The sequence below is a fragment of the Zootoca vivipara genome, chromosome 11 (assembly GCF_963506605.1).
Source record: "Zootoca vivipara chromosome 11, rZooViv1.1, whole genome shotgun sequence".
Lineage (NCBI taxonomy): Eukaryota > Metazoa > Chordata > Lepidosauria > Squamata > Lacertidae > Zootoca > Zootoca vivipara.
Window position 1 is genome coordinate 11,174,767 of NC_083286.1, and position 24,679 is coordinate 11,199,445.

Sequence of the window (24,679 nt, forward strand, 5' to 3'; positions counted from 1 at the left end):
TCGTTTCTCTCCCGGACGTTTGGGGTCGCGGACGGATCCAGCACGCGTTGCGCCTTCATTCCGCTTCCTTCTCCTTAGGTTCCTCGCTGCTAATTTCCCTCTGAAGCAGAAACATTTGCTCCATCCAAACTTTAGACAGTGCGCGCGGCGGATCGCCTGAGAAATCCAGATCCCCGCTAGCACGTGGCTTCCCTACCCCCCCCCCCCCGGCGCGCCCTCAATTTGGGAGATCGGCAACCGGGAAAAGGATCCCCAACAAAACCGCCACTCCCGGATCCTCGTCGCGCCGGTGAGAAAGAATGGTGGACATTTTCACTGGGCATTTCCTGGTGAACCGGGACGGCCAAGTCGTGGATCCCGAGCAAGCGCTGCAGAACAAGATCGTGGGCTTGTACTTCTCGGCCGCCTGGTGCTCCCTGTGCCGGGATTTCACGCCGATCCTGTGCGACTTCTACAGCGAGTTGGTGGAGGATGCGCCCTCGCCGGCGCCCTTCGAGATCGTGTTCGTCTCGTCGGACCGCAGCCGAGAAGAGATGGTGGATTACATGCAGAACACGCACGGGGAGTGGCTGGCGGTGCCTTTCCACGACACCTTTAAGCAGTGAGTAGGAGAAGGGAGCGGGGTGGGGGTGGGGGTGGAACACGTGTGTGGGAATGCAGAATCCCGCGCAGAGGAGTGGGAGGCAAAGGAAGACCTCCGTCCCTCCCCCGCGTATGTAGATCTGCTTCCCCTCCGCCCACTCCGTGGTTAATCCCCCCTCTAATTCCAGGTGTGTACAGGAATGGAGGAGGGCATCCTCCGGTGCTGCCAGGTAGGGGCAAAGCTCTGTTGAGCATTTATAGAGGTGCCTATGGTCCTTTGCTGGTTTTATGTCATAAAATCTGTACGCCGCTTGATTGTAAAACATTTTCCCATTTTAAAGTTCTGAATAGAGTAGTTGCTTTGGAAGACGATCATCAGGCATCCGCACAACATGACCAGTCCAACGAAGTTGATGTTGAAGAATCCTTGCTTCGACACTGGCAATCTTTGCTTCTTCCAGTATACTGGTAGCAGTTTGCCTGTCTTCCCAAGTGATGTGTAAAAATGTTCACGTCAATAGGCAGGGAGTTCCAAAGTTTAAGTGCTGCCACAATCATGAAAGATTAAGTCCTTACAAATTTGGAAGGGGTGTTCTGTGGCCTTCCAACAATTGTAAGGTTTTAAACCACTTGTACCTGTTGGTTTGAGACAGGCATGGGGGAGGGGACAAGTCTGTGGTCCTACAGATGTTCGGATGACAACCCTGAGCTAGGTTAAGAGCTGTGAGAAGTTATAGTAGAAAAGTTAAAGAAGAAGGATAGAAGAAGTGGACACTCCACACCTATACAGTGGTACCTCGGGTTACAAACGCCTCAGGTTACAAACGCTTCAGGTTACAAACTCCGCTAACCTGGAAGAGTTACCTCGAGTTGAGAACTTTGCCCCAGGATGAGAATGGAAATCGTTTGCCGGCAGCGCAGCGGGAAGCACGCCTCAAGTTAAGAACAGTTTCAGGTTAAGAACGGACCTCCGGAACGAATTAAGTTCGTAACTAGAGGTACCACTGTATTCAATTCCAGCCTCTTTTCCTTAATGGTGACTGCTTCTGCTCAGGATGCAAAGAAAAAGCATTTTTGGTTCCTGAAATCCGTTTCAATCATATAGATAAAATATAGCTGATAGAATTGTACAGGATATTAGTGATTGAAAACCGTCCCAATCCATGTCATCAGATATTGAATCTCTGTGTGTAAACTTGCTCTTTTTCGAAATCTCCCATTTTGAATTGACACTTTAGTCTAAGCAGGTTTGGCTGCTTACCTGCAACACCTGAACCCATCCTTTCTCGAAGTAGCAGCATACAAGGGGATGTCTCCTTTTTCTGTCACAACAGCCCCTTGATGTATTTTAAGAGAAACTGCTCTTAGGTGAATCATAGAATCCTAGAGTTGGAAGGGGCCCAAGGGTCATCTAGTCCACCCCGCCTGCAATGCAGGAATCTCAGCTAAAGCATCCATGACAGATGGCCATCCAAGCTCTGCTTAAAAACCTCCAAGGAAGGGGAGCCCACCACCTCTCATGGGAAACTGTTCCACTGCCGAACAGCTCTTGCTATGAGAAAGTTTTTCCGAATGTTTAGTCGCAGTCTCATTTCTTGTAACTTTAAGCCATTGAATCGAGTCCTACTCTCCAAAGCAGGAGAAAACAAGCTTGTTCTTTTCTATGTGAGAGCCCTTAAGATATTTGAAGATGGCTATCATATCTCCTCTCGCTCTCCTCTTTTCCAGGCTAAACATACCCAGCTCCTTCAACTGCTCCTCATAAGGCTTAGTTTCCAGACCCTGGCCTTGATCATCTTGGTTGCCCTCCTCTGCACACATTCCAGCTTATCAATATCCTTCTTAAATTGTGGTGTCCAGAACTGGATACAGTATTCCAGGTGTGGTCTGACCAAGGCAGAATAGTGGTACTATTACTTCCCTTGATCTGGGCACTAGACTTCTGTTGACTTGCCCAATGAGCTGAATGCCTAAGCAAGGATTTGAACGAAGTCCTCCCAGGTACATCCTATTCTGTCCCCCATGCACCCCTACCCCCCCCAGAGGTGATTCACATCAAAGCAAGCACTTCAGATTTGTTTGTTTATTTAACAAAACCCAAACCAGGCTAATTATGCTATTGAGTTGAGAAAGCTTTGCTTTAGGAGGAATAGGTGTGCTGAGGGATTGGAGTCGGGAAAGTTGTCACTTAGAATCATAGAATTGTAGAGTTCGAAGGAACAATGGAGGTGAACTATTCCAACCCCCCTGCAATGCAGGAATTGGAGGAACAACTAGTGATGTGATAGGCACTCTAATGAGTAAGTTTACCTGTTACCTGGTGTGACCACATAACTGCACCAATGGTTTATACCACTAACATTGGCATAAAGATTTAGAGCTAATACATCGCTGTATGGAAAGGAGCCAATTTGCTTACAGCTAAGGCAGAGAGCTTGAAATCTGGATGATTATCTTCGCCCTTGCACAAGGTCTTACAAGAGATAATGTTCAGTGGTTAGGTGGTTCCCATGTCTGGAAGACAGACCGGTTATCTGTTCTGGATGGGGTTGCATTGCATCTTAAGGAGCAAGTATGTAGCCTCAGGGTACTCCTGGATACAAGGATGCGGGTGGCACTGTGGTCTAAACCACTGAGCCTCTTGAGCTTGCTGATCAGAAGGTTGGCGGTTCGAATCCCAGCGACAGGGTGAGCTCCCTTTGCTTTGTCCCAGCTCTTGCCAACCTAGCAGTTTGAAAGCACACCAGTGGGTTTGAGCCCTGCATTTGGCAAAAGATTCCTGCATTGTAAGGGGTTGGGCTAGATGACCCTCATGGTCCCTGCAAAACTAGATTATCTGATTCTATTAAACCAATATCCCCTGTCCCATTGGTTCCATCTATTCATGAATAGATATCACATATCACATTCGTGAACATGCAAACACCATTCTGCCTCAACCACATTTGAACCTCCCATTTACTCATACATATACCAGCTGACATCCAAAAAATTTGACATTCATTCACATTTGTACCCTGGCTTCAATCCACAAATATCCACTGGCTTCTGTTGACTATCTTCCAAAGGTGAACTTCCATCAGTGACATCCACAAACATCAGTCTGCTTTAGCCTTGTAGCCTCCACCAACTTCCGAATCCAAAAGCCACTGGCTTCCATCCACCAACATCTGCCAGCTTCTCTTAGGTCCATCATGAGACGTCTATCAGCTTCCAACTACAGATACCAGCAGCCTTCAAGCAAGCAAACTTGCCTTATTATCGCTCCCTAGCATCCCACTGCCAGAGGATTGCCTCCTTCCATTCACCAGTTTGCCTCCTCCAAGTGGAAGAAACCTGGGCAGTGCTGAATGTCACATCCATTGCCAGATGTGTCCTGTTGGAAATAAAAAAGGGCTTTCCCCTTGGCCTGCCTTTATATCCACTCAGTTGCCAAGTGCTTTTGTGACATCACAAGAAACCCACAGCCAATGGCAACAGCTGGGGAGGCATAATCTTCATTGCTGTGAGCCTCACAATGGCGAGTAGACCTATCAGTGATTGTGTGCTTGTTTATTCAGGACACAGGTGACACTGTGGTCTAAACCAGTGAGCCTCTTGGGCTTGCCGATCAGAAGGTCACCAGTTCAAATCCCCGTGACAGGGTGGGCTCCCATTGCTCTGTCCCAGCTCCTGCCAACTTAGCAGTTTGAAAGCAGACCAGTGCAAGTAGATAAACAGGTACCGCTGCGGCGAGAAGGTAAATGGTGTTTCCGTGTGCTCTGGTTTCCATCTGAAGCCCTTTAGTCATGCTGGCCACATAACATGGAAAGCTGTCTGTGGACAAATGCTGGCTCCCTCAGCCTGAAAGCGAGATGAGTGCCCCAACCCCATAGTCTCCTTTGACTGGACGTAACCATCCAGGGGTCCTTTACCTTTACCTTACCTGGATACCCCTGGTGCATTAGACACCCATGACCTTGGTGGTTAGGAGTGCTTTTTACCAGCTTCATCTGGTACATCAGCCACGTCCGTATCCGGATGGGGATAACTTGGCCACTGTAAAAATAATCAGTGCAAAACTGATTATTGCAACACACTTTATGCGGGTTGTCTTGTCCTGTAGCACCAGCAGCTAGACTCCTGGCGGGGTCAGACGGCCCATGGCATGTGATACCTCTGCTAAAACATCAGCATTGGCTGCCCAAATGCCACACAAGGCTCTTGTGTTGCTATACAAAGCCCAAAACAACTTGGGCTCATGATACTTTAACGGGCCATTATATCCCAGCTCAATCACTGATATCATCTGTTAGTTGTCCCTCATACAGTCTTCAAAATTCGCCTGGCTCATTTTGTACCTACCCATCAACCACTTGTGACCAAGTGAATATGCCTGGGTGCTAGGATGGCAGCTGGCATCTCCAACATCTGGGTATAATTGAATCTGGACTGTTTTCAATCACTAATATCCTGTAGAATTCTATCAGCTATATTTTATCTATACGATTGGAATGGATTTCAGGAACCAAAATGCTTTTTCTTTGCAGCCTGAGCAGAAGCAGTCACCATTTAGAAAAAGAGGCTGGAATTCAATACAGCGGTACCTCTAGTTACGAACTTAATTCGTTCCAGAGGTCCGTTCTTAACCTGAAACTGTTCTTAACCAGAGGCGTGCTTTCCCTAATGGGGCCTCTTGCTGCCGCTGTGCAGCCGGCACACAATTTCCGTTCTCATCCTGGGGCAAAGTTCTCAACTTGATGTAACTCTTCCAGGTTAGCGGAGTTTGTAACCTGAGGTGTTTGTAACCTGAGGCGCTTGTAACTCGAGGTACCACTGTATATGTGTGGAGTGTCCCATTTCGTCTTTTCTTCAACTTTTCTACTATAGCTTCTCACAGCTCTGAACCTAGCTCGAGGTTGTCATCCAAACTAGCCAGATGTTCAACTGAGAATCCACCACAGAATCAATCATTTGAAAAATAAGACTTTAGAGCTGTGTCTTCCCCCAAAATGGCAGCTAGACATTCCATTTTGGTGACTGCAACCTTGGAGCCATTTGGTGCCTAGTTTATATTATCTGGGTTTCCAGCACTGCTCTCATATTATATGTTACGGAGGCCTGACTGGTCCCAACTACAAATTGAGCGTTTGGTGTCACTAATCCTATGCTGTGAGACAATCTTCCAGCAGAGATTCAGCAGGCATCCTTGGGGAGAGAGGTATATACCGTAAGAACTTTTATAAATGAATAAATAAAATAAAATAGTTCCTGAATTTGTTTCATCCCCGAGTTTGTCTGTTTAATCCAGAGGCCATCCTGAGATTGGAACAAATTCACAGCATCGGGATAAGCATTGCAGTATTCTCTCTCTCTCCTTTGATCTGACTCTCTGTCTTGATATAAATAAGCATGTAAACAGCATGCAACATTATTTCCGATGGATGCAGTCCATTGTTTTGTACCACCCAATCACTTTGAATGTGCCAGAGTCTCAATGAGATGACTTTACTGACTGACCTTGCATGACCTCCTCCTTACCCAGAGGAGGAGTCTGGCTGTTTTCAAAACAATAATGCCTAAATCATTTCTCACACTCCATACACCTGTAATTGGGTTGGAAAACTGCATGGGCGGAATCTAAATTATTCTAAGCTTGATAACCCAACACCCAGAAAGCCCCTAATTTAAGAAAAAAGATTATGCTCTTACAAGCTCACTCATACAAGCTCGATCATGCTCCAGAAAGCATGGAAATTTTTAGTTAAGGCTTCTGCATTCATTTTGGTTTCAGTGCTGTGCATCTGGCAACAAGCTCTGCCAAATGTAGTGGAAGTGAGTTCTGTATAAGTATTAATGGGAGTGTGTTATTGATGTAACATCTTGTTCTGGTTTGAAGAGCGCTTAAAAAATTTCAGAATATTGTCTGTGTGTGTTATAGAAAGTACTTCTGTTTGTTGAATTAGCACTTTAAACCAGGTGATTTTTAAAGAGACAATAAATTGTGTGCGTGTTTTTTTTAAAAAAATAGCAACCCTATTATAATTTTTTTAACCAACTTTAAATAAATATATATATATTTAATCATGCTGAATCCACTCTTATTTTCTCGTGCATTTTACACCAGTGTGTCCCTCTTTTCCTGCCCCCTCTTTTTCTTTGCAGTGAGCTGAAGAAGAGATACAACATCACAGCCATTCCTAAACTTGTGATTGTTAAACAAACTGGAGAAGTCATCACCGATAAAGGAAGGAAACAGATAAGGGAACGGGGACTCAACTGCTTCCGAAACTGGCTGGAAGGGGCAGACGTCTTTCAGAATTTCTGCAGCTGAACCAGTGGTGGGATTTGCAGACAAAGTTAGCTTAGCTAAATCCTTTGTACATTCAGAATTCCCACCTTCACAACTAGGCCAAGCAGAGAAATGGCTTTTTCTTCGGATGGTATCTAAACCAAGTCATACCCACGGCAGTCCCATTGAAATGAATGGACGCGACTAACTGTGGTCCATTGCTTTCAGTGGATCTACTCTGAGTACAACTTAGTTGGATACACTCCTTTGTTTGAATGTCCTTTTGCTTTATTTAGAATTCTGTGTGACTGGAAGAGTTAAGCATAGCTGGGTCCAATGCACTCTTCCATCTGTTTTGTATTATTTATGCTTTTATTACATAGAATATAACCAAAGCTGAAGAATTTGGTAAAGGCTAGCTTTATCTAGGAAAGAGGATTTTGGCAGTCAGAAAGAGTGCCCTCTCAGATCTCTGCAAGCCTGTTAGTTTTACAAAGGTAAAAACTCTACAGGGAAAACTATATTTCTTGGCAAGAAGACTTTTTTGGAGTATTGGTTTATAATTTATATTACTAAAATAAGAGAGTATTTGCTTTAATAAATCCATTTATAGCTTACTTGACTCCTTTACTGCATACCAAATTGAAAACGAAAACTAGATGGTGTGTTATCTAATGCTTCTCAAAGCTATTAGTTCATGCTTTTTCTCTCTATTAATATATTTCCCTCTGGAGTTTTTTTTGGGTTGCTTCTTATTCCACCCTGGTCTCTTCACTGCTAACAGGTGTTGGCCATGCAAATGCTGTACAACTATACAACACCGAGCCAATCACAGCCCACCACTCATGGATGGCAGCCTATCATGAGCTTGATAAACCTCTCTGTTTTTGCTCGGTTGTGTGGGCGCCATCAAGAGAAGAAGATGCAACCTCTGTGCTTGTAGAGCAGGCTTCCTCAACCTTGGCCCTCCAGGTGTTTTGAGACTACAATTCCCATCATCCCTGACCACTGGTCCTGCTAGCTAGGGATCATGGGAGTTATAGGCCAAAACATCTGGAGGGCCGAGGTTGAGGAAGCCTGTTGTAGAGTCGTCACACCCACTGGGGACAAGAGAGAGAGCCACTTTGGCCAAGAGATCAGGGAAATGAATATGGAAGAGGCACTCATTACGGTCCATGGATGATGGTCTAGGGCAGGGTTATCCAACCTTTCAGATGTTGTTGAACTGCAATTCCCAGCAGCCCCGGACAGCATGGCTGAAGGGGAGAGACTATGGAAGCCGTACTGTAGCAACACCTGGAGGATGTGACATTGGCTACCCCTAGTCAGGTGAGTTGATTCTTGCTCTGTGTGAGAGAAGTTCTGGATTCAATTCCCAGACAAGCCCAGGGAAAAGAGGGGCTACAGATTTAGGGTTGAGGGGGTCTTAGTTCAGTGATTTTGCATGCCAAAGCATTTATCCCTGGAGATTGCGATGGGGCTTTCAAGCCAGAAAATAGATGACGCCTGGGCATTAGAAAATGTGTGTATGACAGGGATGGGACACCTGTGGCCGCTTAATTTTATGTGGCCGTCAACCTCATTTCAAAAGCCCTCTGTAAGTGGTAAGTTCAGACTTCTGCCAACACCATCTCTCCCTCTCCAGCAGCCTGCTGGCTGCGGAAGAGGAGTGGGAGAGGCTGAGAAAAGGGGTAGCCTTGCCCACTTCGGATTCTGCCTCACCTGCCAATTATTATTATTATTATTATTATTATTATTAGAATTTATATACCGCCCTATACCCGGGGGTTTCAGGGCGCTTCACAGAATAAAATCAAGAGAGAAAATCACAAAAAACATAATAAAAATAAAAACAACAACCCAATAGCTCCCCCCCCAAAAGACACAACATGAAGCAGATGTATCATGAGGTATGACTGTATTGAAAATTAAAGTAACAACAACTTTTGTTGTCAAAAACCCCAAACACCACATTTTAAAAAGGCATAGGATGTAAATCAGATCAACCAAAGACCTGTTTAAAAAGGAATGTTTTTTTGCTGGTGCCTAAAGGTGTATAATGGAGGCGCCAGGCGAACTTCCCTGGGGAGGGCATTCCACAGATCGGAAGCCACTGCAGAGAAGGCCCCGTTCTCGTGTTGCATTCAACATTATCCCAAAGCGACCCACAACAGAAAACAGGGTGCCCACCCAGGTGTGCAGAATAACATGCAGTGTGGATGGAAAGAGGCCACCTGGATCCAACATCAATGTTAGGACTCTCTGTGATGTTTCCAAAGCCTACAATTAAGCTAGAGCTCTATAGTTTTTTCCTCCCCCTCCTGTCTTTCTTCAAGGGCAATGTGAATTTGATACAGTGGAGCAAGGAATGGACTGCCCACCTTCACCACCTTGATTTCTTTATCACTGGTAGTCCAAGAAGCAGCTCACTTTTTACAACCCGCAAGCTGTGCATTTGATAAGTAAGATGCCTTTAAGAGGCTCCCTCCTCTGTGCAGATATGAACCTCTGGAGGCTTAATTGATAGGGATGTGGCTTCTGGTTAGCAACAGCCATCTGTGCTGTGGGAACAAAAGGCTCATATTTCTCTTGTAAAGTTCAACTCTGATATTGTTGTTGATCAGAGGCACTACAACCAGATACACTGCGTAACCCATAAGATACCCTTCTGCATAGAAGGATGTGCCTAGCTTTTAGGGCATCTCCAGACTGGGGGGTGTTGTTTTTATCGGTATATTCTGCACCATATTCATTGACGCAGTAACAGTGCACCAGTGGTGAATGTTTAGTGGATCATCATTTTTCTTTATTAGCTGTTCTGTGATGCTTCTCCAGTGTTACTGCATCATCGCCAGCTGGAGGGGCACTCCTGTGCTACAATGCAAGAAAAAGGACAAAAACCAAACACCCAAGAACAGATTTTTTTAAAAAAATTATTATTATTGCAAAACAGTTTACATAAAACAACACAGACACACACAAAAAAGAACAGCACATCAGTAGCAACCTCCTTACGGGGTCCCGGCCGCGGGATCACATTCATCCAGTGCTTTACCAGCTGCACTGGCTCCCGGTGGAGTACAGGATCAGGTTTAAGGTACTGGTTTTGACCTTTAAAGCCCTATGCGGCTTGGGACCCTCGTACCTACGGGACCGCCTCTCCTGATATGCCCCGCGGAGGACCTTAGGGTCCACAAACAACAATATTCTGGAGATCCCGAGCCATAAGGTGGCTAGATTGGCCTCTACTAGGGCCAGGGCCTTTTCAGTATTGGCCCCAACTTGGTGGAACGCTCTTTCACAGGAGACCAGGGCCTTGCGAGATTTGTCACCTTTCCACAGGGCCTGCAAGACAGAGCTGTTCCGCCTGGCCTTTGGGTTGGACTTAGTCTGACCCCTGTGTTTTCCTCCCTCATGGTTTGGATTTATGGACTACTTAAAATGAGGCTGCATTTTAAATTTTAACATTGTATTTTAATCTGTATTTAATTAATTGCTTTTTATGTTTTGTTGTAATTTTATTGGTGTTAGCTGCCCTGAGCCTGGTTTTGACTGGGGAGGGCAGGGTATAAATAAAAATTTATTATTATTATTATTATTATTACACACACACACTGACAACAATTTTTTTAACTTCACACACATTTTGGACTTCCGATTCACCTTACTGTGCTTTCTACATATCCTTAGCCTATAAGCTCTTCCTGATATATCCATTGCATATCGCAAAGAAATTGTTAAGTTTCTAGCATTCCTTAATATTCAAGATTCAATCCAAACCTGTCAGGAGATCTGCCTTTTTAACAATATTGTTTTATATATTTTTAAAACTATTATCCACTTGTTACTCACTTTCTGATTTGTGTTTCCTCTTATTCTCCCAGTCTTTTTTGCAAGTCCCAAGTATTCTATCATCTCCACCTGCCAATCAAAGAACAGATTTTAATGGGGCGCACACCCATTGCAAACAAAGCAGCATGCCATTTGCAAAACATTTGCAGACACAATCGGTGCTGAAAGCATTATTGTGTAATGACTGCCCCAGTTAGCATCATGAAGACAAATCATGATGAATGCTGTATTTTAAAAAGGATATCTGGAGGGGCATTGAGATCTTTGAAATTGACTGAACTGGCAATGTTAACAATTTTAAGCATTGTACCCATATTTCAAGAAGTAAAAATCTGGACACAAAAAGTTGAGCTTTTGTTGGGGAAGTTGTTGAGCTTTTGGGTGATTTTCCAAAATCCCCCCTGGATGCTAATTCAATCATTGGAATCCAATACATGTCTGGGAAAACCTGGACATATGGCAGTCCTATACACAAGCTTAATAAAGTTGTTGATATGGAAAGAGAACACTTTAAACCCTGCTTGGCTGGTGGGCCACTATGGCTAGGATCCAAGGAGTTTCTTCATAACATGTAAGGGACTTGCCGTAGTGTGGAAATGTTGACCCTTTCCCCTTTTGACATCACCAACAGTTTTAAAAAAACATTGGTTTCAAAAGCAATTGGTTGTGCAATATCCAGGACCGTTGATGAGAAGAGTAAATCTAAAGGACACACTTTGGGCTCAAAAGTATGAGGGGACCGCCAGTGACTCCTCTCCAAGGCACTGTTGCCCATTTGCCGGCTCTCTTTTTCTCGACCCAGTCCATACAATTGTGTGAAAGTACTAGCTCGGGTCAGCAAACTTTTTCAGCGGGGGGCCGGTCCACTGTCCCTCCGACCTTGTGGGGGGCTGGACTATATTTTGAAGAAAAAGAAGAAAAAAGAACGGATTCCTATGCCTCACAAATAACCCAGAGAAGCATTTTAAATAAAAGCACACATTCTACTCGTAAAAACACCAGGCAGGCCCCACAAATAACCCAGAGATGCATTTTAAATAAATGGACACATTCTACTCGTAAAAACACCAGGCAGGCCCCACAAATAACCCAGAGATGCATTTTAAATAAATGGACACATTCTACTCGTAAAAACACCAGGCAGGCCTCACAAATAACTCGGAGATGCATTTTAAATCAGAGGGCACATTCTACTCATGTAAAAACACCAGGCAGGCCCCACAAATAACCCAGAGATGCATTTTAAATAAATGGACACATTCTACTCGTAAAAACACCAGGCAGGTCCCACAAATAACCAGGAGATGCATTTTAAATCAGAGGGCACATTCTACTCATGTAAAAACACCAGGCATGCCCCACAAATAACCCAGAGATGCATTTTAAATAAAAGGACACATTCTACTCGTAAAAACACCAGGCAGGCCCCACAAATAACCTGGAGATGCATTTTAAATCAGAGGGCGCATTCTACTCATGTAAAAACACCAGGCAGGCCCCACAAATAACCCAGAGATGCATTTTAAATCAAAGGGCGCATTCTACTCATGTAAAAACACACTGATTCCCGGACCGTCCACGGGCCGGATTTAGAAGGCAATTGGGCCGCATCTGGCCCCCGGGCCTTAGTTTGCCTACCCATCGACTAACCACTCCATCTCCTCATTGCTTTCAAGAGAGGGCAGGTGAACAGGTGGTGATAGCAAGGAAGAAGAGCTATAGAACCAGGAGACTCCAGAGAGAATGGCAGTGGCAGGATAAATCACGGTTGCATGAACACCATACATTTAAATCACATGAGTTTCCCCAAAGAATCCTAGGAGCTGTACAGTAGTTCATTAAGAGTGCTGGGAATTGTATCTCTGAGGGATAAACTGCAGTTCCCAATAGTCTTTTTTTGTGGGGGGGGGACGTACGTCTGGTTTAAATACACTTTGAATGTATGTTATGCACACTACCAGGACAAAATAAAGTTTACTACACATTACGGAGGAGGTCCTGTGTACTGTGGCTTCCTGGTGCTTGCAATAATGTGCATTTCTGTCTCCAGCTTTTGGAAGAAGAGTTTTAAAATATTAGTGGTGATGGCAGGAACAGTAAGGGTATAGTTTCCAGAATTGACTTGCGTCAAGGCGCTCAATCTGAGAAGAAAATACTCTTGACTTTCTGCTGGGTCTTGAAAATATATATGTTATTATTTGCAATCGTAGCTTCAGCTGGCTCATATTGCTTTTATTAATTTGCAGGATGGCATTAAAGAAGGTCAGTTCAGACAGATGTTTGTACTGAGCAGGTTCAAGTTGAGGTTTCCCATAGTTTGGGGGTGTGTGGGTGGTTGCAGATTCTCTGATGTCGACTGCTATGAAGACAAATATACAGAACATTGAATCCTCCTAACAGAAGGATTTATTGTAGTCCTCTTTCTCCTTGTTTTACTATGCAGTATATTTAACATAAGCGTCTCTGACATAAAACATGGTTTATGATTGGTTTTTTTTTTTTTGGCTTTGGGAAACGAGGGGCATATTTTAGAACTCTAAAATCCAGAGTGAAGAGGTTGCTATGGAAAATACCCCCTTCCCAGAAGGTGAAGCACAGCAGGCTGTTTCTGTGTCATAGAAATGTTAAATTATTTCAGACAGGTAGCCAAGCTTTGGTCTGAAGCAAAGCCAAACTGAAGTCCCGGAGCCCCTTAAGAGACTAGCATTTTTATTGTGGCATATAGCACAATAAAATTGCTAGTCTTGAAAGTGCCACTGGTTGCTGTATTTTTGTTCTTAAATGATGGCATTCAGAGGTGTGTATACGTGCTAGGAGAGGGTATATTTTTAAGATACTAACTTTCCTTCTGCACGTTTGTGAGCTCAGCAGAGTTGCTTCCATTGCAGCTGCTTGTGTAGGTTAGTTTTAGCCTTTTAATTTAAGTAATCCAGGGTGCTTTAAGGCAGACTGGATTTTCTTGGTATTTCCCCCTTTCCTCCCACTTCAAACAATAATCACCCAAACAGTCTTGTAAAGGTAAAAATAACATTTACTCATCTCAGGGTTTAAAATGGTAATTCCTTTACAAAGACATGCTTAAGGCTAGCGTAAGACATAGCTGACAAGTACCCCGTTTTGCCCAGGAAACCCCCGTATTTTCTTACCATTTCCCCCTGGTCTCCCAAATGGATTTATCTCCCGTAAATCCCCCAGAAAGCAGCTTCTGCCGGCGGCCATGTTTCTGGTGCCGCTCTGCCCATTTCCAAAATGGCCGCGGCGCCAGAAGTCGCTTCTACGCATGTCCGGAAGTGCGTAGAAGCGACTTCCGGTGCTGCGCTGCTGCTGGTCCCGGATTTTTCAATCCGGAACTTGGCAGCTATGGCGTAAGAGGGTGTCTGAACAATGGAGCTCAGACGTGCAGATTGTTCTCACGTTTCTGGCTTGGCAATGAGATGAAGAAGAGTAAAGAGAGCCAAAGGAGGATATGCCCAGGCAGGTGAGGAGAATACGGTATATACATGGCTATGCCCTCTCCCCATCAGGGCACAGTGGGAGTGACTCTCACAGAGTTCTGGCAAACTTTCAGGAAAACTCTGTGAGCTTCACCTCCTATCATGTGTCCATCTAGCAAACAATGAATCATTGGTTTGACTGCCCTTTGACTACCCCACACTATGTGAGCCCTCCATTGGTTGCCAGTTCATTTCTGGGTCTAATTTAAGGTGCTCATGCTAGTGTTTAAAGAACTACTGTATGGGCTTTGAAGATGCTCAAACTCAGGACAAAAGGGAGAAACGTGCTAAGAGGAAGGCACGCTTGGCAAACCCTCACCGTGATCAACTCCCACCTGGAAACCTATATCCCCACTGTGGAAGGACGTGTGGATCCAGAATTGGCCTCCAGAGTCACTGTCAGAACTGTGTTTATGGAAGACTATCTTACTCAGCTATGAGTGATCGAAGAAGAAGAAGAAGAAGAAGAAGAAGAAGAAGAAGAAGAAGAAGAAGAAGATATGATTGAGGTCCCCAAATATCTCTAATAACGCAATCTTTCCCTAAGGACCCTCTTGGGTGTTAAGATTGGCAGAGGGGGCTCTCTTTGCAGTTCCATCAACCTCAGAAGCTCAGGGGTGGTGGCCTAGGAGAGGGCATCCTCTGTGGCAGCCCCTACGTTGTGGAACATTCATGAAAAGTTCCTGATGTGTACTGAAGATGCACCTCTACCTTGGCCTTTGAGGTACGTGTTAGCAGGACCCGCCCTATTCCCGTGACTAATTTGTCTTAACTTGAATTTTAAACTGCTGTAAGCCACCCACCCTTGGACCTGCTGGTGGAGGGTAAGTAAACACAAACAAAGAAACAAGCAAAAATAGGTGCTGAAATCCCACGGGAACAGAAAAGACTATTTATGTATGTGACCACGGCTTTGTGGATGTTATTGGCTCAGAGATGGAAAGAAGATAAAGTCCCTACCAGGGAAGAATGGGAGATGAAATGGATGAACCATGCCGAAATGGGTAAAATGAGCAGAAGAATCAGAAATCAGGAAGACCAAATCTTTAATAAGGAATGGAGAAAATGTATAACTTATCTTAAAAATCATTGTAAACAGTTAGAATCGTTAGTAGGACTAGAACAGGCATAAGCAAACTCCGCTCCTCCAGATGTTTGGGACTACAATTCCCATCATCCCTAGCTAAAAGGACCAGTGGTCAGGCATGATGAGAATTGTAGTCCCAAACATCTGAAGAGCCAAAGTTTGCCTATGCCTGGACTAGAATATCACTTGTAGTTTAATGGTTGACACAATGGAGATGAGAAAGATTTGGATTATCATAAAAGATGCAGGAGGAAATGATTCACAATAGGACCCACAAAGGGGAGGATGGAAGTGTAGGAGATCCCTTGGAATCTTGTTTTTATATTTATGTTTGATATATGACTGTAAATTTTTAATCTGAAAAACAAACAAACAAACTACAAATAATGTGATTGGTTTTCAGCTCAGCCTTCTGAGCTGAATGGCTTGGGGCATTATATAAACTTCCTGGGTCAGCTCAGCCCTTGACCTTGACCTGTCACCGTGTACAAGGTAGTGCTGCCAGAAGATTAAAAGAGATCAGTGGTAGAGAGCTGTGGATCTTCAGGAACACATTCGAGATAATATTGCCTGTCTGATTTCTGCATTTCCTGTTCATCCTACAACATTGAATTTTTTTTTAATGTCCAGTGGCACCTTAGAGACCAACTAAGTTTGTCCTGGGTATAAGCTTTTGTGTGCATGCACACTTCTTCAGCTACACTGAAACAGAAGCCGCCACACCCTTATATATATATAGTGGGAGGGTGGGGAGGGGTTTTTCTCAGGAGGGTAGCTGGAGATGGGTGATTGACTCAATTGCTATGGTAAACCTGTTGATGACTGCTAACGACTGCAATTAGTCCTATAGGAAAAAGCAAGTGATACTATGCAGGTGGTTAGCATATGTATTGAGACAGGAATCCAATATCTCTCTTCAGACCAGGTCTCTCCATAGTTTTCAGTTTAGTGATAAGTTGTAATCCAGCAACTTCTCTTTCAAGTCTGTTTCTGAAATCCTACAACATTGTTTATGAGTAGTTCATAAACCTACACAGAACAGCATTGGGGTAACTTCAGGCAATGGAGAGTCTTACAAGGAAATGAGCATTCCCCCAACCCCCCAAGAAGCGAGGTTTTTTGGTGGTTGTTGTTGTTTTTGTTAAATACATCATTACAATAAATATGCAAACTGTAAATATTGCAGAGAGAATTCCGGCTCGAGGACTATTCTCTCTTGTTGTGTGAACTGATTTAACTGTTGAGGGAATTCGCACGGCTCTGTTAGTTATTGAGGAGTATTTCACTCGAGACTCTGTTTCTTCAAGGATCACAAAACAGATGATTTTAATCTCAGGAGGCAGGCTCTTTAAACAGCAAATGCTTCTCTTCAGCTAATGTAAAGATTTTCACTGGGGTCAGCAATCATCAAAAAGTGTTCCTCTCCCCCATTACTTCTCAGTATTTGTTTTTCTTTTAAGCCTTGTCATAGTGCCAGCCCCTCCAAGTTGTACAGCCTTTGCCATCACAGAAACTTACTTTAGATCAGTGGTTCCCAACAGGTGGTCCGCGGACCCCCAGGGGTCCGCGAGCTATGCCAGAGGGGTCCACAAGATGCTATTAGAATAAAAAAATATATTAAATATATTTTGTATGATAACAGATTTTTTGTTTTGGCCGCTTCCTGCATGAGCAGAGTCTAGCGCAGAGTCTGTTTTGCAAAGAGGCAGCGCACGCATTCTACTAATGCTCACCTCCCCAAGATGCTTTGCGCGCGTTGGCTTCATTTGTGTGCTACTGCGCAGGTACCCTGTCTTCTCCATTCCCCTCCCTCCTCCCTGGCGCGCGCTGCCTCTTTGCAAAACAGTAGTGTGTGTAAACAAAGCAAGCATTTTCTTCCATGTGTTTCATGAAAAACAAATATAGGAATCGGCTCGACATGCGGTCGGATTTCAGAGTGAAAGTTTCAAGTTTGGAACCTAATATTTCAGAAATAATGGACTCAAAGGACAGATTTAACTCATCTCATTAAGAACTGAAAATTAAAACTAACTGTATACTGATGGAGTACTCTGTTGTAACTGTAAAAAACGTATAAATATAAAATATAAAAAGACTCTTAATTTGGCTCTCACTTTTTAATTTTAGGATTAGGAATTAATGGGGGTCCTTGTCACAATAGCGGCTCGATGAGGGGTCCTCGAGAAAATTTTGTTGGGAACCCCTGCTTTAGATCACTGGGCAAAGGGTTAGGGTTAGGGTGCTACCCTAATGTTTCAAACATTAGGGAGAACTTCCTGACAGTAAGAGCTGTTCAACAGTGGAATTTGCTACCAAGGAGTGTGGTGGAGTCTCCTTCTTTGGGGGTCTTTAAGCGGAGGCTTGACAGGCATATGTCAAGAATGCTTTGATGGTGTTTCCTGCTTGGCAGGGGGTTGGACTGGATGGCCCTTGTGGTCTCTTCCAACTCTATGATTCTATGATTCTACCATGGCAGGCAATTCTGTGAAAATAGTACTGGGGGCAGAGGATCCCCATCACTGCAGAGGACAGGTACAAGAACAGAGGGGATATTCTGGCCTTTGGGTTTGGAGTCTTGGCAACTGTGCAAGCATGCCAGCTCTTCAAATCACAGCTATCTGCGAGCCTCTGGATCTCCCCATCTGTTGGGGGGGGGGCCTGTTACTTTGAAATCCATTAAAATACACCTCATTCCACACACACACACACACACACACACACACACACAAATACCCACCTTTGAATTTCCAGAGAGGATAAGAAAGCAAAACACATCTGTCACAGACAGGCTTGTGAGATTGATAAGAACCCACCAATGGGCACACACACAGCTGAAACAGTCCACAGAAGCCTTTGAAGTTCAAAGTTGGCATTGTTTCTTTGAAGGTAAATGTTCTAGGGGTAGCAGATTATTATTTCCAGATGTCCTGCTAATTAACCTGGGGGGGGGGGACGGGGGACGACTGTGAGGCAATTACTAATTTGAGCATGCAGAATTGTCCAACTGGAGACTGTAATTGGATATGGAAATTTGTTACCTAGAAACATCGGCAATTAATACACGTAAATCTGCATCTGTGGAAAAACACGATCACAAGCAAACAGGGAGAACATTCTAGCGTTGTCAACAATGCCTCTTCGCAATATATATACTGTGTTTCATTTGACATTGAGTTGCTGTTCAGTCTTTTTAATCTCCCGTTTTAGCCTGCCGCTTTTATTGTAACTGAGGTCCATAAACCGTACCAAAAATAAATATTAAATATTAAATCAAGATATAGTGCAGTGATTCCCAACCTTTTTTTTGGCCATGCCCCACCTAAGCATCTCTAAAATCCTGATGCCCACCACATATAATTCTTATTATTCAAAAAGCGAACCCCTATTCACATGGAGGAAACCTAAAAGGCCATGAACTTGGTCTAAACAAGCTTCCACTGAACATGGCATCCATGAAAGAGAAAAATAAAAGAACGAAAGGACAGTTGAAGTACTGAGGAAGAAATCACTAAGAAATTAATAATAATAATAATAATAATAATAATAAATATGAAGAGATATGAAAAAACAGCAAATAAAGTTTCAAAACATATAATGCAAAACTGAAATGCATAAATATAAAATAATTTTAATGGAAGCTTTTTCTGCAATACTTTGATCATTTTAATTACTACACAACAAAACAAAGGTACTGAACAAATTCATTCCCTCTCTTTCTGTAGTTCCTTAAATTTATTTTTTAATATCTTCTGCATATCCAAAGTAACTTAATTTGCTCATTTTTTCATCTACTTTAAATATATACTCTTATCGAACTGCAGGTTATTACAATAACAATATTACAATCTGTTTGCAATTTGTCTGTAAATATTCAATAAACAATTTCCATTCTTTTATAAAAAAGTTTCTTATTCTTCTGGTAAGTTTTGCCATTTCTGCATACAGTGGACGCTCACTCGGGTTGTGAACATGATCCATGCGGGAGGCACACTCGCAACCCGCAGCATTTGCAACCCGCGTCTGTCCACATGCAGGTTGCGATTCAGTGCTTCTGCACATGTGCAAAGCGCGTATTAGTGGTGTTGTGCATGTGCGCGCGCCAAAACCCAGAAGTAACCCGTCCTGGTACTTCTGGGTTCGGTGCGGAGTGCAACCCGAAAAGACGCAACCTGAAGCGGCTGTAACCCGAGGTATGACTGTATTCCATAAGTTTTTGTATCCATTCTTCCTTTCCTGGGACTTCTGATTCTTTCCATTTTGGGGCAAGTAACATTGTTGCCACTTTAGCAGCGTACATGAATAAGTTTCTATACAGTTTCGGTAATTTAAATATGACTCGGAAACCCCATCCCACTATCTTTTGTGAAACTGCTAAGTAGAAAAGAGGAACATCTTTTTCTTCAGAAGTTTTTTTCTTAAGTTTCCCAAAAATTCACACATACATTTCAATACAGAATAACGTCTGACTTCTCACTCCCTTTTCCATGGTGATTCTATTTTTCTACCTCTTCAATCTTTTCAACCTTAACAGAACTACAATAATCTTTAATCCCTTCTGTTGCTCGTAGTTCAAATCCTGCTCATGTGTTCATCATATAATAATGTTTCTTCAAATAATCTGAAAATTCTTCCCCAAACCTTCGGCATTAGGTTCTCTTATTTGAGCTTCTAGCCTTGCCAATTCTGCATAATCCACCACCTGACTTATCCATCATTCTTTGCTGAGTATTTCTGCTTCCATTTTTGTGCATAGAGAATCCTAGCTGAAAAGAGGAACATATTCTTTTGTGCACCCGGAAATTGCCATTCCAGGATCACGGCATTCTCTTGCACTTTCTAAGGCTACAACTGTCTCGGACGCCTGGGTCGCATCTTTGCAGATGGGATTCTGTGAGCTGCGATGCGGATAGATACAATGCTTTCTGCATTTTTGCTATTCTCCATTGTAAGTCTGTTCTTGCATCTCTGAATTCCTGCACTCCAGGAGACTCCAGGAAAGGTATTGTTGCGATGAACTCAGTCTGCCTGACTGGAATGCCATACTGAGTAACTTTCTCTGTGCTTCCACTTCCAGCAGATATTGCCCAGCGAAGGAGGATGCCTCATTATGCTTCTACATTATGCACAGAACCTACTTAAAATAATAGAATCATAGAGTTGGAATAGACCCCAAGGGCCATCTGCAATACAGGAATCTACTTGAGTAGAGCAGTCTGTGGCCCCCAAAGGAGGGCAGGGAGGGGAGAGCTAGCACAATGGTCCCCACTCTCTTCCGAAGCTGATTAATTTAACCCAAAAGCTGAAAGCTTGAATAGCTCTTAAATAACCCCTTAAGAATTCTAGAAAATAATCGGCCACAGCATCTCTACTTGTATATTAGTAGTGTAAAACTGATGAGCCAGCATCTGCATGAGCCTTCTCGCCATCCCAAAACAGGAAAGATGCTTCCGCGTGACATAATTTAGTGTTTTCTGACATCTCTTGATTATCTCTTTGTGCCAGCAACTGGCAGCTGCATCTCACAGGCCTCAGAGTGGATACAAAATTCATTTACTGTAGTCCTTATGATACATTTCCACATGTTTTCAGTCTCACATGTGACACACAGCAGCCATGCACAACTCTCAACCCAGGAAAGTGAGTCTGCTGTTGGCTGCCTTGTCTCCAGTCTGGTCAGCTCACCCAATCCTTTATTATTATTATTATTATTATTATTATTATTATTATTATTATTATTATTAGAATTTCTATACTGTACCGCCCTATGCCTGGGGATCTCACAGAATAAAATCAAGATATAAAACCACAAAATACATACAGTGGTACCTCATGTTGCGAACAGGATCTGATCTGGCAGCCCATTCACAACATGAAAAGGCCGCAACGTGAATCTGCACACATGTGTGACACAATGCGGTGCTTCTGTGCATGCCCAAAGCACGATTTAGCGCTTCTGCGCATGCACACGTTACGGACATGCCGAACCCAGAAGTAACCAGTTCCAGGGCTTCCAGGTTCGGCGCATCCGTAACCTGAAAATACGCAACATGAAGCGGATGTATCATGAGTTATGACTGTATTGAAAATAAAAGTAACAACAACTTTTATTGTTGTCAAAAAACAAAACACCACATTTTAAAAAGGCATAGGATGTCAATCAAATCAACCAAAGGCCTGGTTTAAAAGGAACGTTTTTGCCTGGTGCCTAAAGGTGTATAATGAAGGTGCCAGGCGAACTTCCCTGGGGAGAACATTCCACAGACGGAGCCACTGGAGAGAAGGCCCCGTTCTCATATTGCTACCCTCTGGACCTCTCGAGGAGGGGGCACACGAAGAAGGGCCTCAGAAGATGATCTCAGGGTCTGGGTAGGTTCATATGGAAAGAGGTGGTCCTTGAGGTATTGCAGTCCTGATCCAGAGGACTGACAAGTTTCCAGTTCCTTTACTCTGTCAAAACTGCCACTCTACCGCTCAGAATCCAAATATCCTGCTTCTGTGCCTGCGAGTTAGCAAGCATGTTTTGCACTTTAAGCAATATTCTGTGGGGAGCTTCGTTCCAGATTTTTCCTTGTGTTCCACAAAACCATGGCCGTATGTTACAGTTTGTTTCTGCTGTTCTGCTGTTCCTTGTCCAGTGTTGTTCTCGGTTAAATAGCTTTAAAAATACACCACAGACCATTTGGGCGGGAGGATCTATTTGGTGCTAACCATTTCTGGTTGTGTGAGATGGTAAGTTGGTTTGTGTCATTGCTTAAAATAATAATAATAATAATAATAATAATAATAATAATAATAATAATAATAAATTTTCACATCAGTTTTAGAAAGTCAAACAGAAACTTTTCTCTCCCCAGTACTTCCAATATCCTTCTCATTTTTCTGTTGGATCTCCTCTCCTAAATGAAAATGTGTTTCCTTATAGGAAGGTTTCAGCTTGCCAAGCCTCAAAGGAATTATAGTTATTTGCTATCCGAACTCACTGTAACAAACCAGGAGGGCCAAGGTGCCACATATTTTGTGAGAGATGCACAGACCAAAATTTGTCAGGGAGGTTTTTGGATGTCTTTATGAGGCAGAGTTGATATGTGACTGGCCACTCCTCAGCCATGAATGAAAGGCCCAATGCAATAGTGCTTTCAAATTCCTACTTCAATGTATAACCACCAGAGGGCACTGTCATTCTTAAATTTGGCATTTACTATGGCATGTAACATGAAATACACCACAAGCCTCCAGTATCTTTCAAACTGCAGCACTGGCTAACTATTAGTACTTCTGCTATCATGACCAAATATTCTATTTTATAATTATTAGTGATATTTTGGTAGGTGTCAGGGAGAACATTCAATTTAGCTTAAGGGTGAAGGTTGAGAATACAGAGGTACCTTGGTTCTCAAACTTAATCCGTTCCAGAAGTCCGTTCCAAAACCAAAGCGTCCCAAAACCAAGGCATGCTTTCCCATAGAAAGTAATGCAAAACAAATTAATCCGTTCCAGTCTTTAAAAAACCCCTAAAACAGCAATTTAACATGAATTTTGCTATCTAACGAGACCATTGATCCATAAAATGAAAGCAATAATCAGTGTACTGTACTATAAAATAAATAAAATAGTATTGTAGATGATAAAAATTAAAATTATTTTTCTTTTCTAACCTACACTGATGATAGTCATTGTTTGGATGGGGGGCTTTTATTCATTTCCGCAGTCACACAATCAATCAGTCAGTCAATCAATCAATCAAATCAGTAGCTGAACTGGGACCCACACAGTCACAAAAACAAATTAACCGAAAAAGCCTCAAAAGAAAAAATGCAAAATAAATAGCAAAAACACTAAATATACGCTCCAAATATCAGTTCAGAACACTGCAATCGGAAACGGAAGGTTTGAAATACAATTGGGGGGGGGGCACAAATTAGCAGTGCAACAGGGAACACAGGGGGACTCAAAACGAAGTACATTCAGTTTCCAAACAAAAGTTCGAAAACTGGAACACCTACTTTGGTTTTGCAGCGTTCGGGTTCCAAGTTGTTCGTGAACTAAGCTGTTCGAAAACCGAGATACCACTGTACTCTCTGACGTCCTGAACACCTGTTGAAACTCATTTAAAACAAGCCATGCTTTAAGATGCTATTACAAAGAGCATGCAGCTAAGATGATCTTCCTACACATCACATCTAGCCATTAATGGGGGACCTGGGAGAAGGCTGAGAGTAGTGTTTGGGCAACAGAATAATTACAGCGCCAGGTCACTAAAGCACCTTGCATGTATACAACCAACACTTTCAGAGTAAGGCAAAGGATCTTTTCTATAATGCGTGGACCCAGTTGCAAGGACTCAGCTACGTAAGTAAAAAAACAGTGATTTGAACGTGCTGTAAACATGCAACACCAGATGGCGCCAGAGAGCAGGAAAATGTGGTTTTCCATAGAGATTTTTTTTCCTTTGGTAAAATGATCTGATTTCTGACATATTGATAGGCTCTCTCCCCCCCCCCCCGTGTTTAAATCCACCCTAAGTTTGGCTGATGGGGAACATGAAAAATGTTGATCCCTTTGCACTTGTGAGCCGGTTTCATTACAGTGACTAATTTAGTGTCAACAAGGAGTAAAAGGAAAAACTGTCATTGTATGACTAAGTTCCAGAGACAGTAGTGTGGGAGAGTTATATGGGCATGCAATCAAATCATAATTTACTCCATGCAATTATCTTTATTATGAGTAATATGTTAACAGCCCTTTCTTTCAAATGACTGTATAAAAGCAGTGAGCTCATTCTTTTGCATTTGCTCAGAGTGCTGCAGAACATGTGACACTCCCAGATATTCTCTGCAAGAATCATTCACATCCATTCGTGGAAAGAGCTTCTACGGTTTGGAACAACATTGCTAAACTAGAGTGCAGGTAGAGCATAGCCAGGTGTGAGCCAGGTGTGATGGCACAACACTTGTTCAAATTGGACATCCCTGCCCAAAGTCTGGAGTTGGCCTTTGCATAATAATAATAATAATAATAATAATAATAATAATAATAATAATTTATTTATACCCCGCCCATCAGGCTGGGTTTCCCCGGCCACTCTGGGTGGCTTCCAACAAAATATTAAAATACAATAGTCCACCAAACATTAAAAGCTTCCCTAAACAAGGCTGCCTTCAGATGTCTTCTAAAAGTCTGGTACTGTAGTTGTTTTTCTCTTTGACATCTGGTGGGAGGGCATTCCACAGGGTGGGTGCCACAACCGAGAAGGCCCTCTGCTTGGTTCCCTGTAAAATGAATAAATGGATATAGGTGGCTAGAACCAGCATCGGGAAGAATAGCCGGTAAAACATGATTGCTTGTTGGAATGATGTAAAAATTTTGTTTATTATTTTTTGTTTTCATTGTAAG

General features: G+C 43.1%; 1 protein-coding gene across 1 annotated transcript; it reads left to right on the forward strand.

Moving 5' to 3' along the window:
- The first annotated feature begins 232 nt into the window (after nt 1-232).
- NXNL2 (nucleoredoxin like 2) lies at nt 233-7,429 on the forward strand. The gene is made up of 2 exons (XM_035100330.2): nt 233-601; nt 6,727-7,429. Exons 1-2 carry the CDS (start codon nt 300-302, stop codon nt 6,893-6,895), a joined length of 471 nt encoding a protein of 156 aa, XP_034956221.1. The 5' UTR covers nt 233-299; the 3' UTR covers nt 6,896-7,429.
- Nucleotides 7,430-24,679: the final 17,250 nt, after the last annotated feature.

Excerpts from the sequence above, each read along its gene's own strand:
- NXNL2 (XM_035100330.2), top strand. The coding sequence starts at position 300 with ATGGTGGACATTTTCACTGGGCATTTCCTGGTGAACCGGGACGGCCAA. Across the intron at positions 602-6,726 it reads TTCCACGACACCTTTAAGCA|TGAGCTGAAGAAGAGATACA; the intron begins GTGAGTAGGAGA and ends TTTTCTTTGCAG.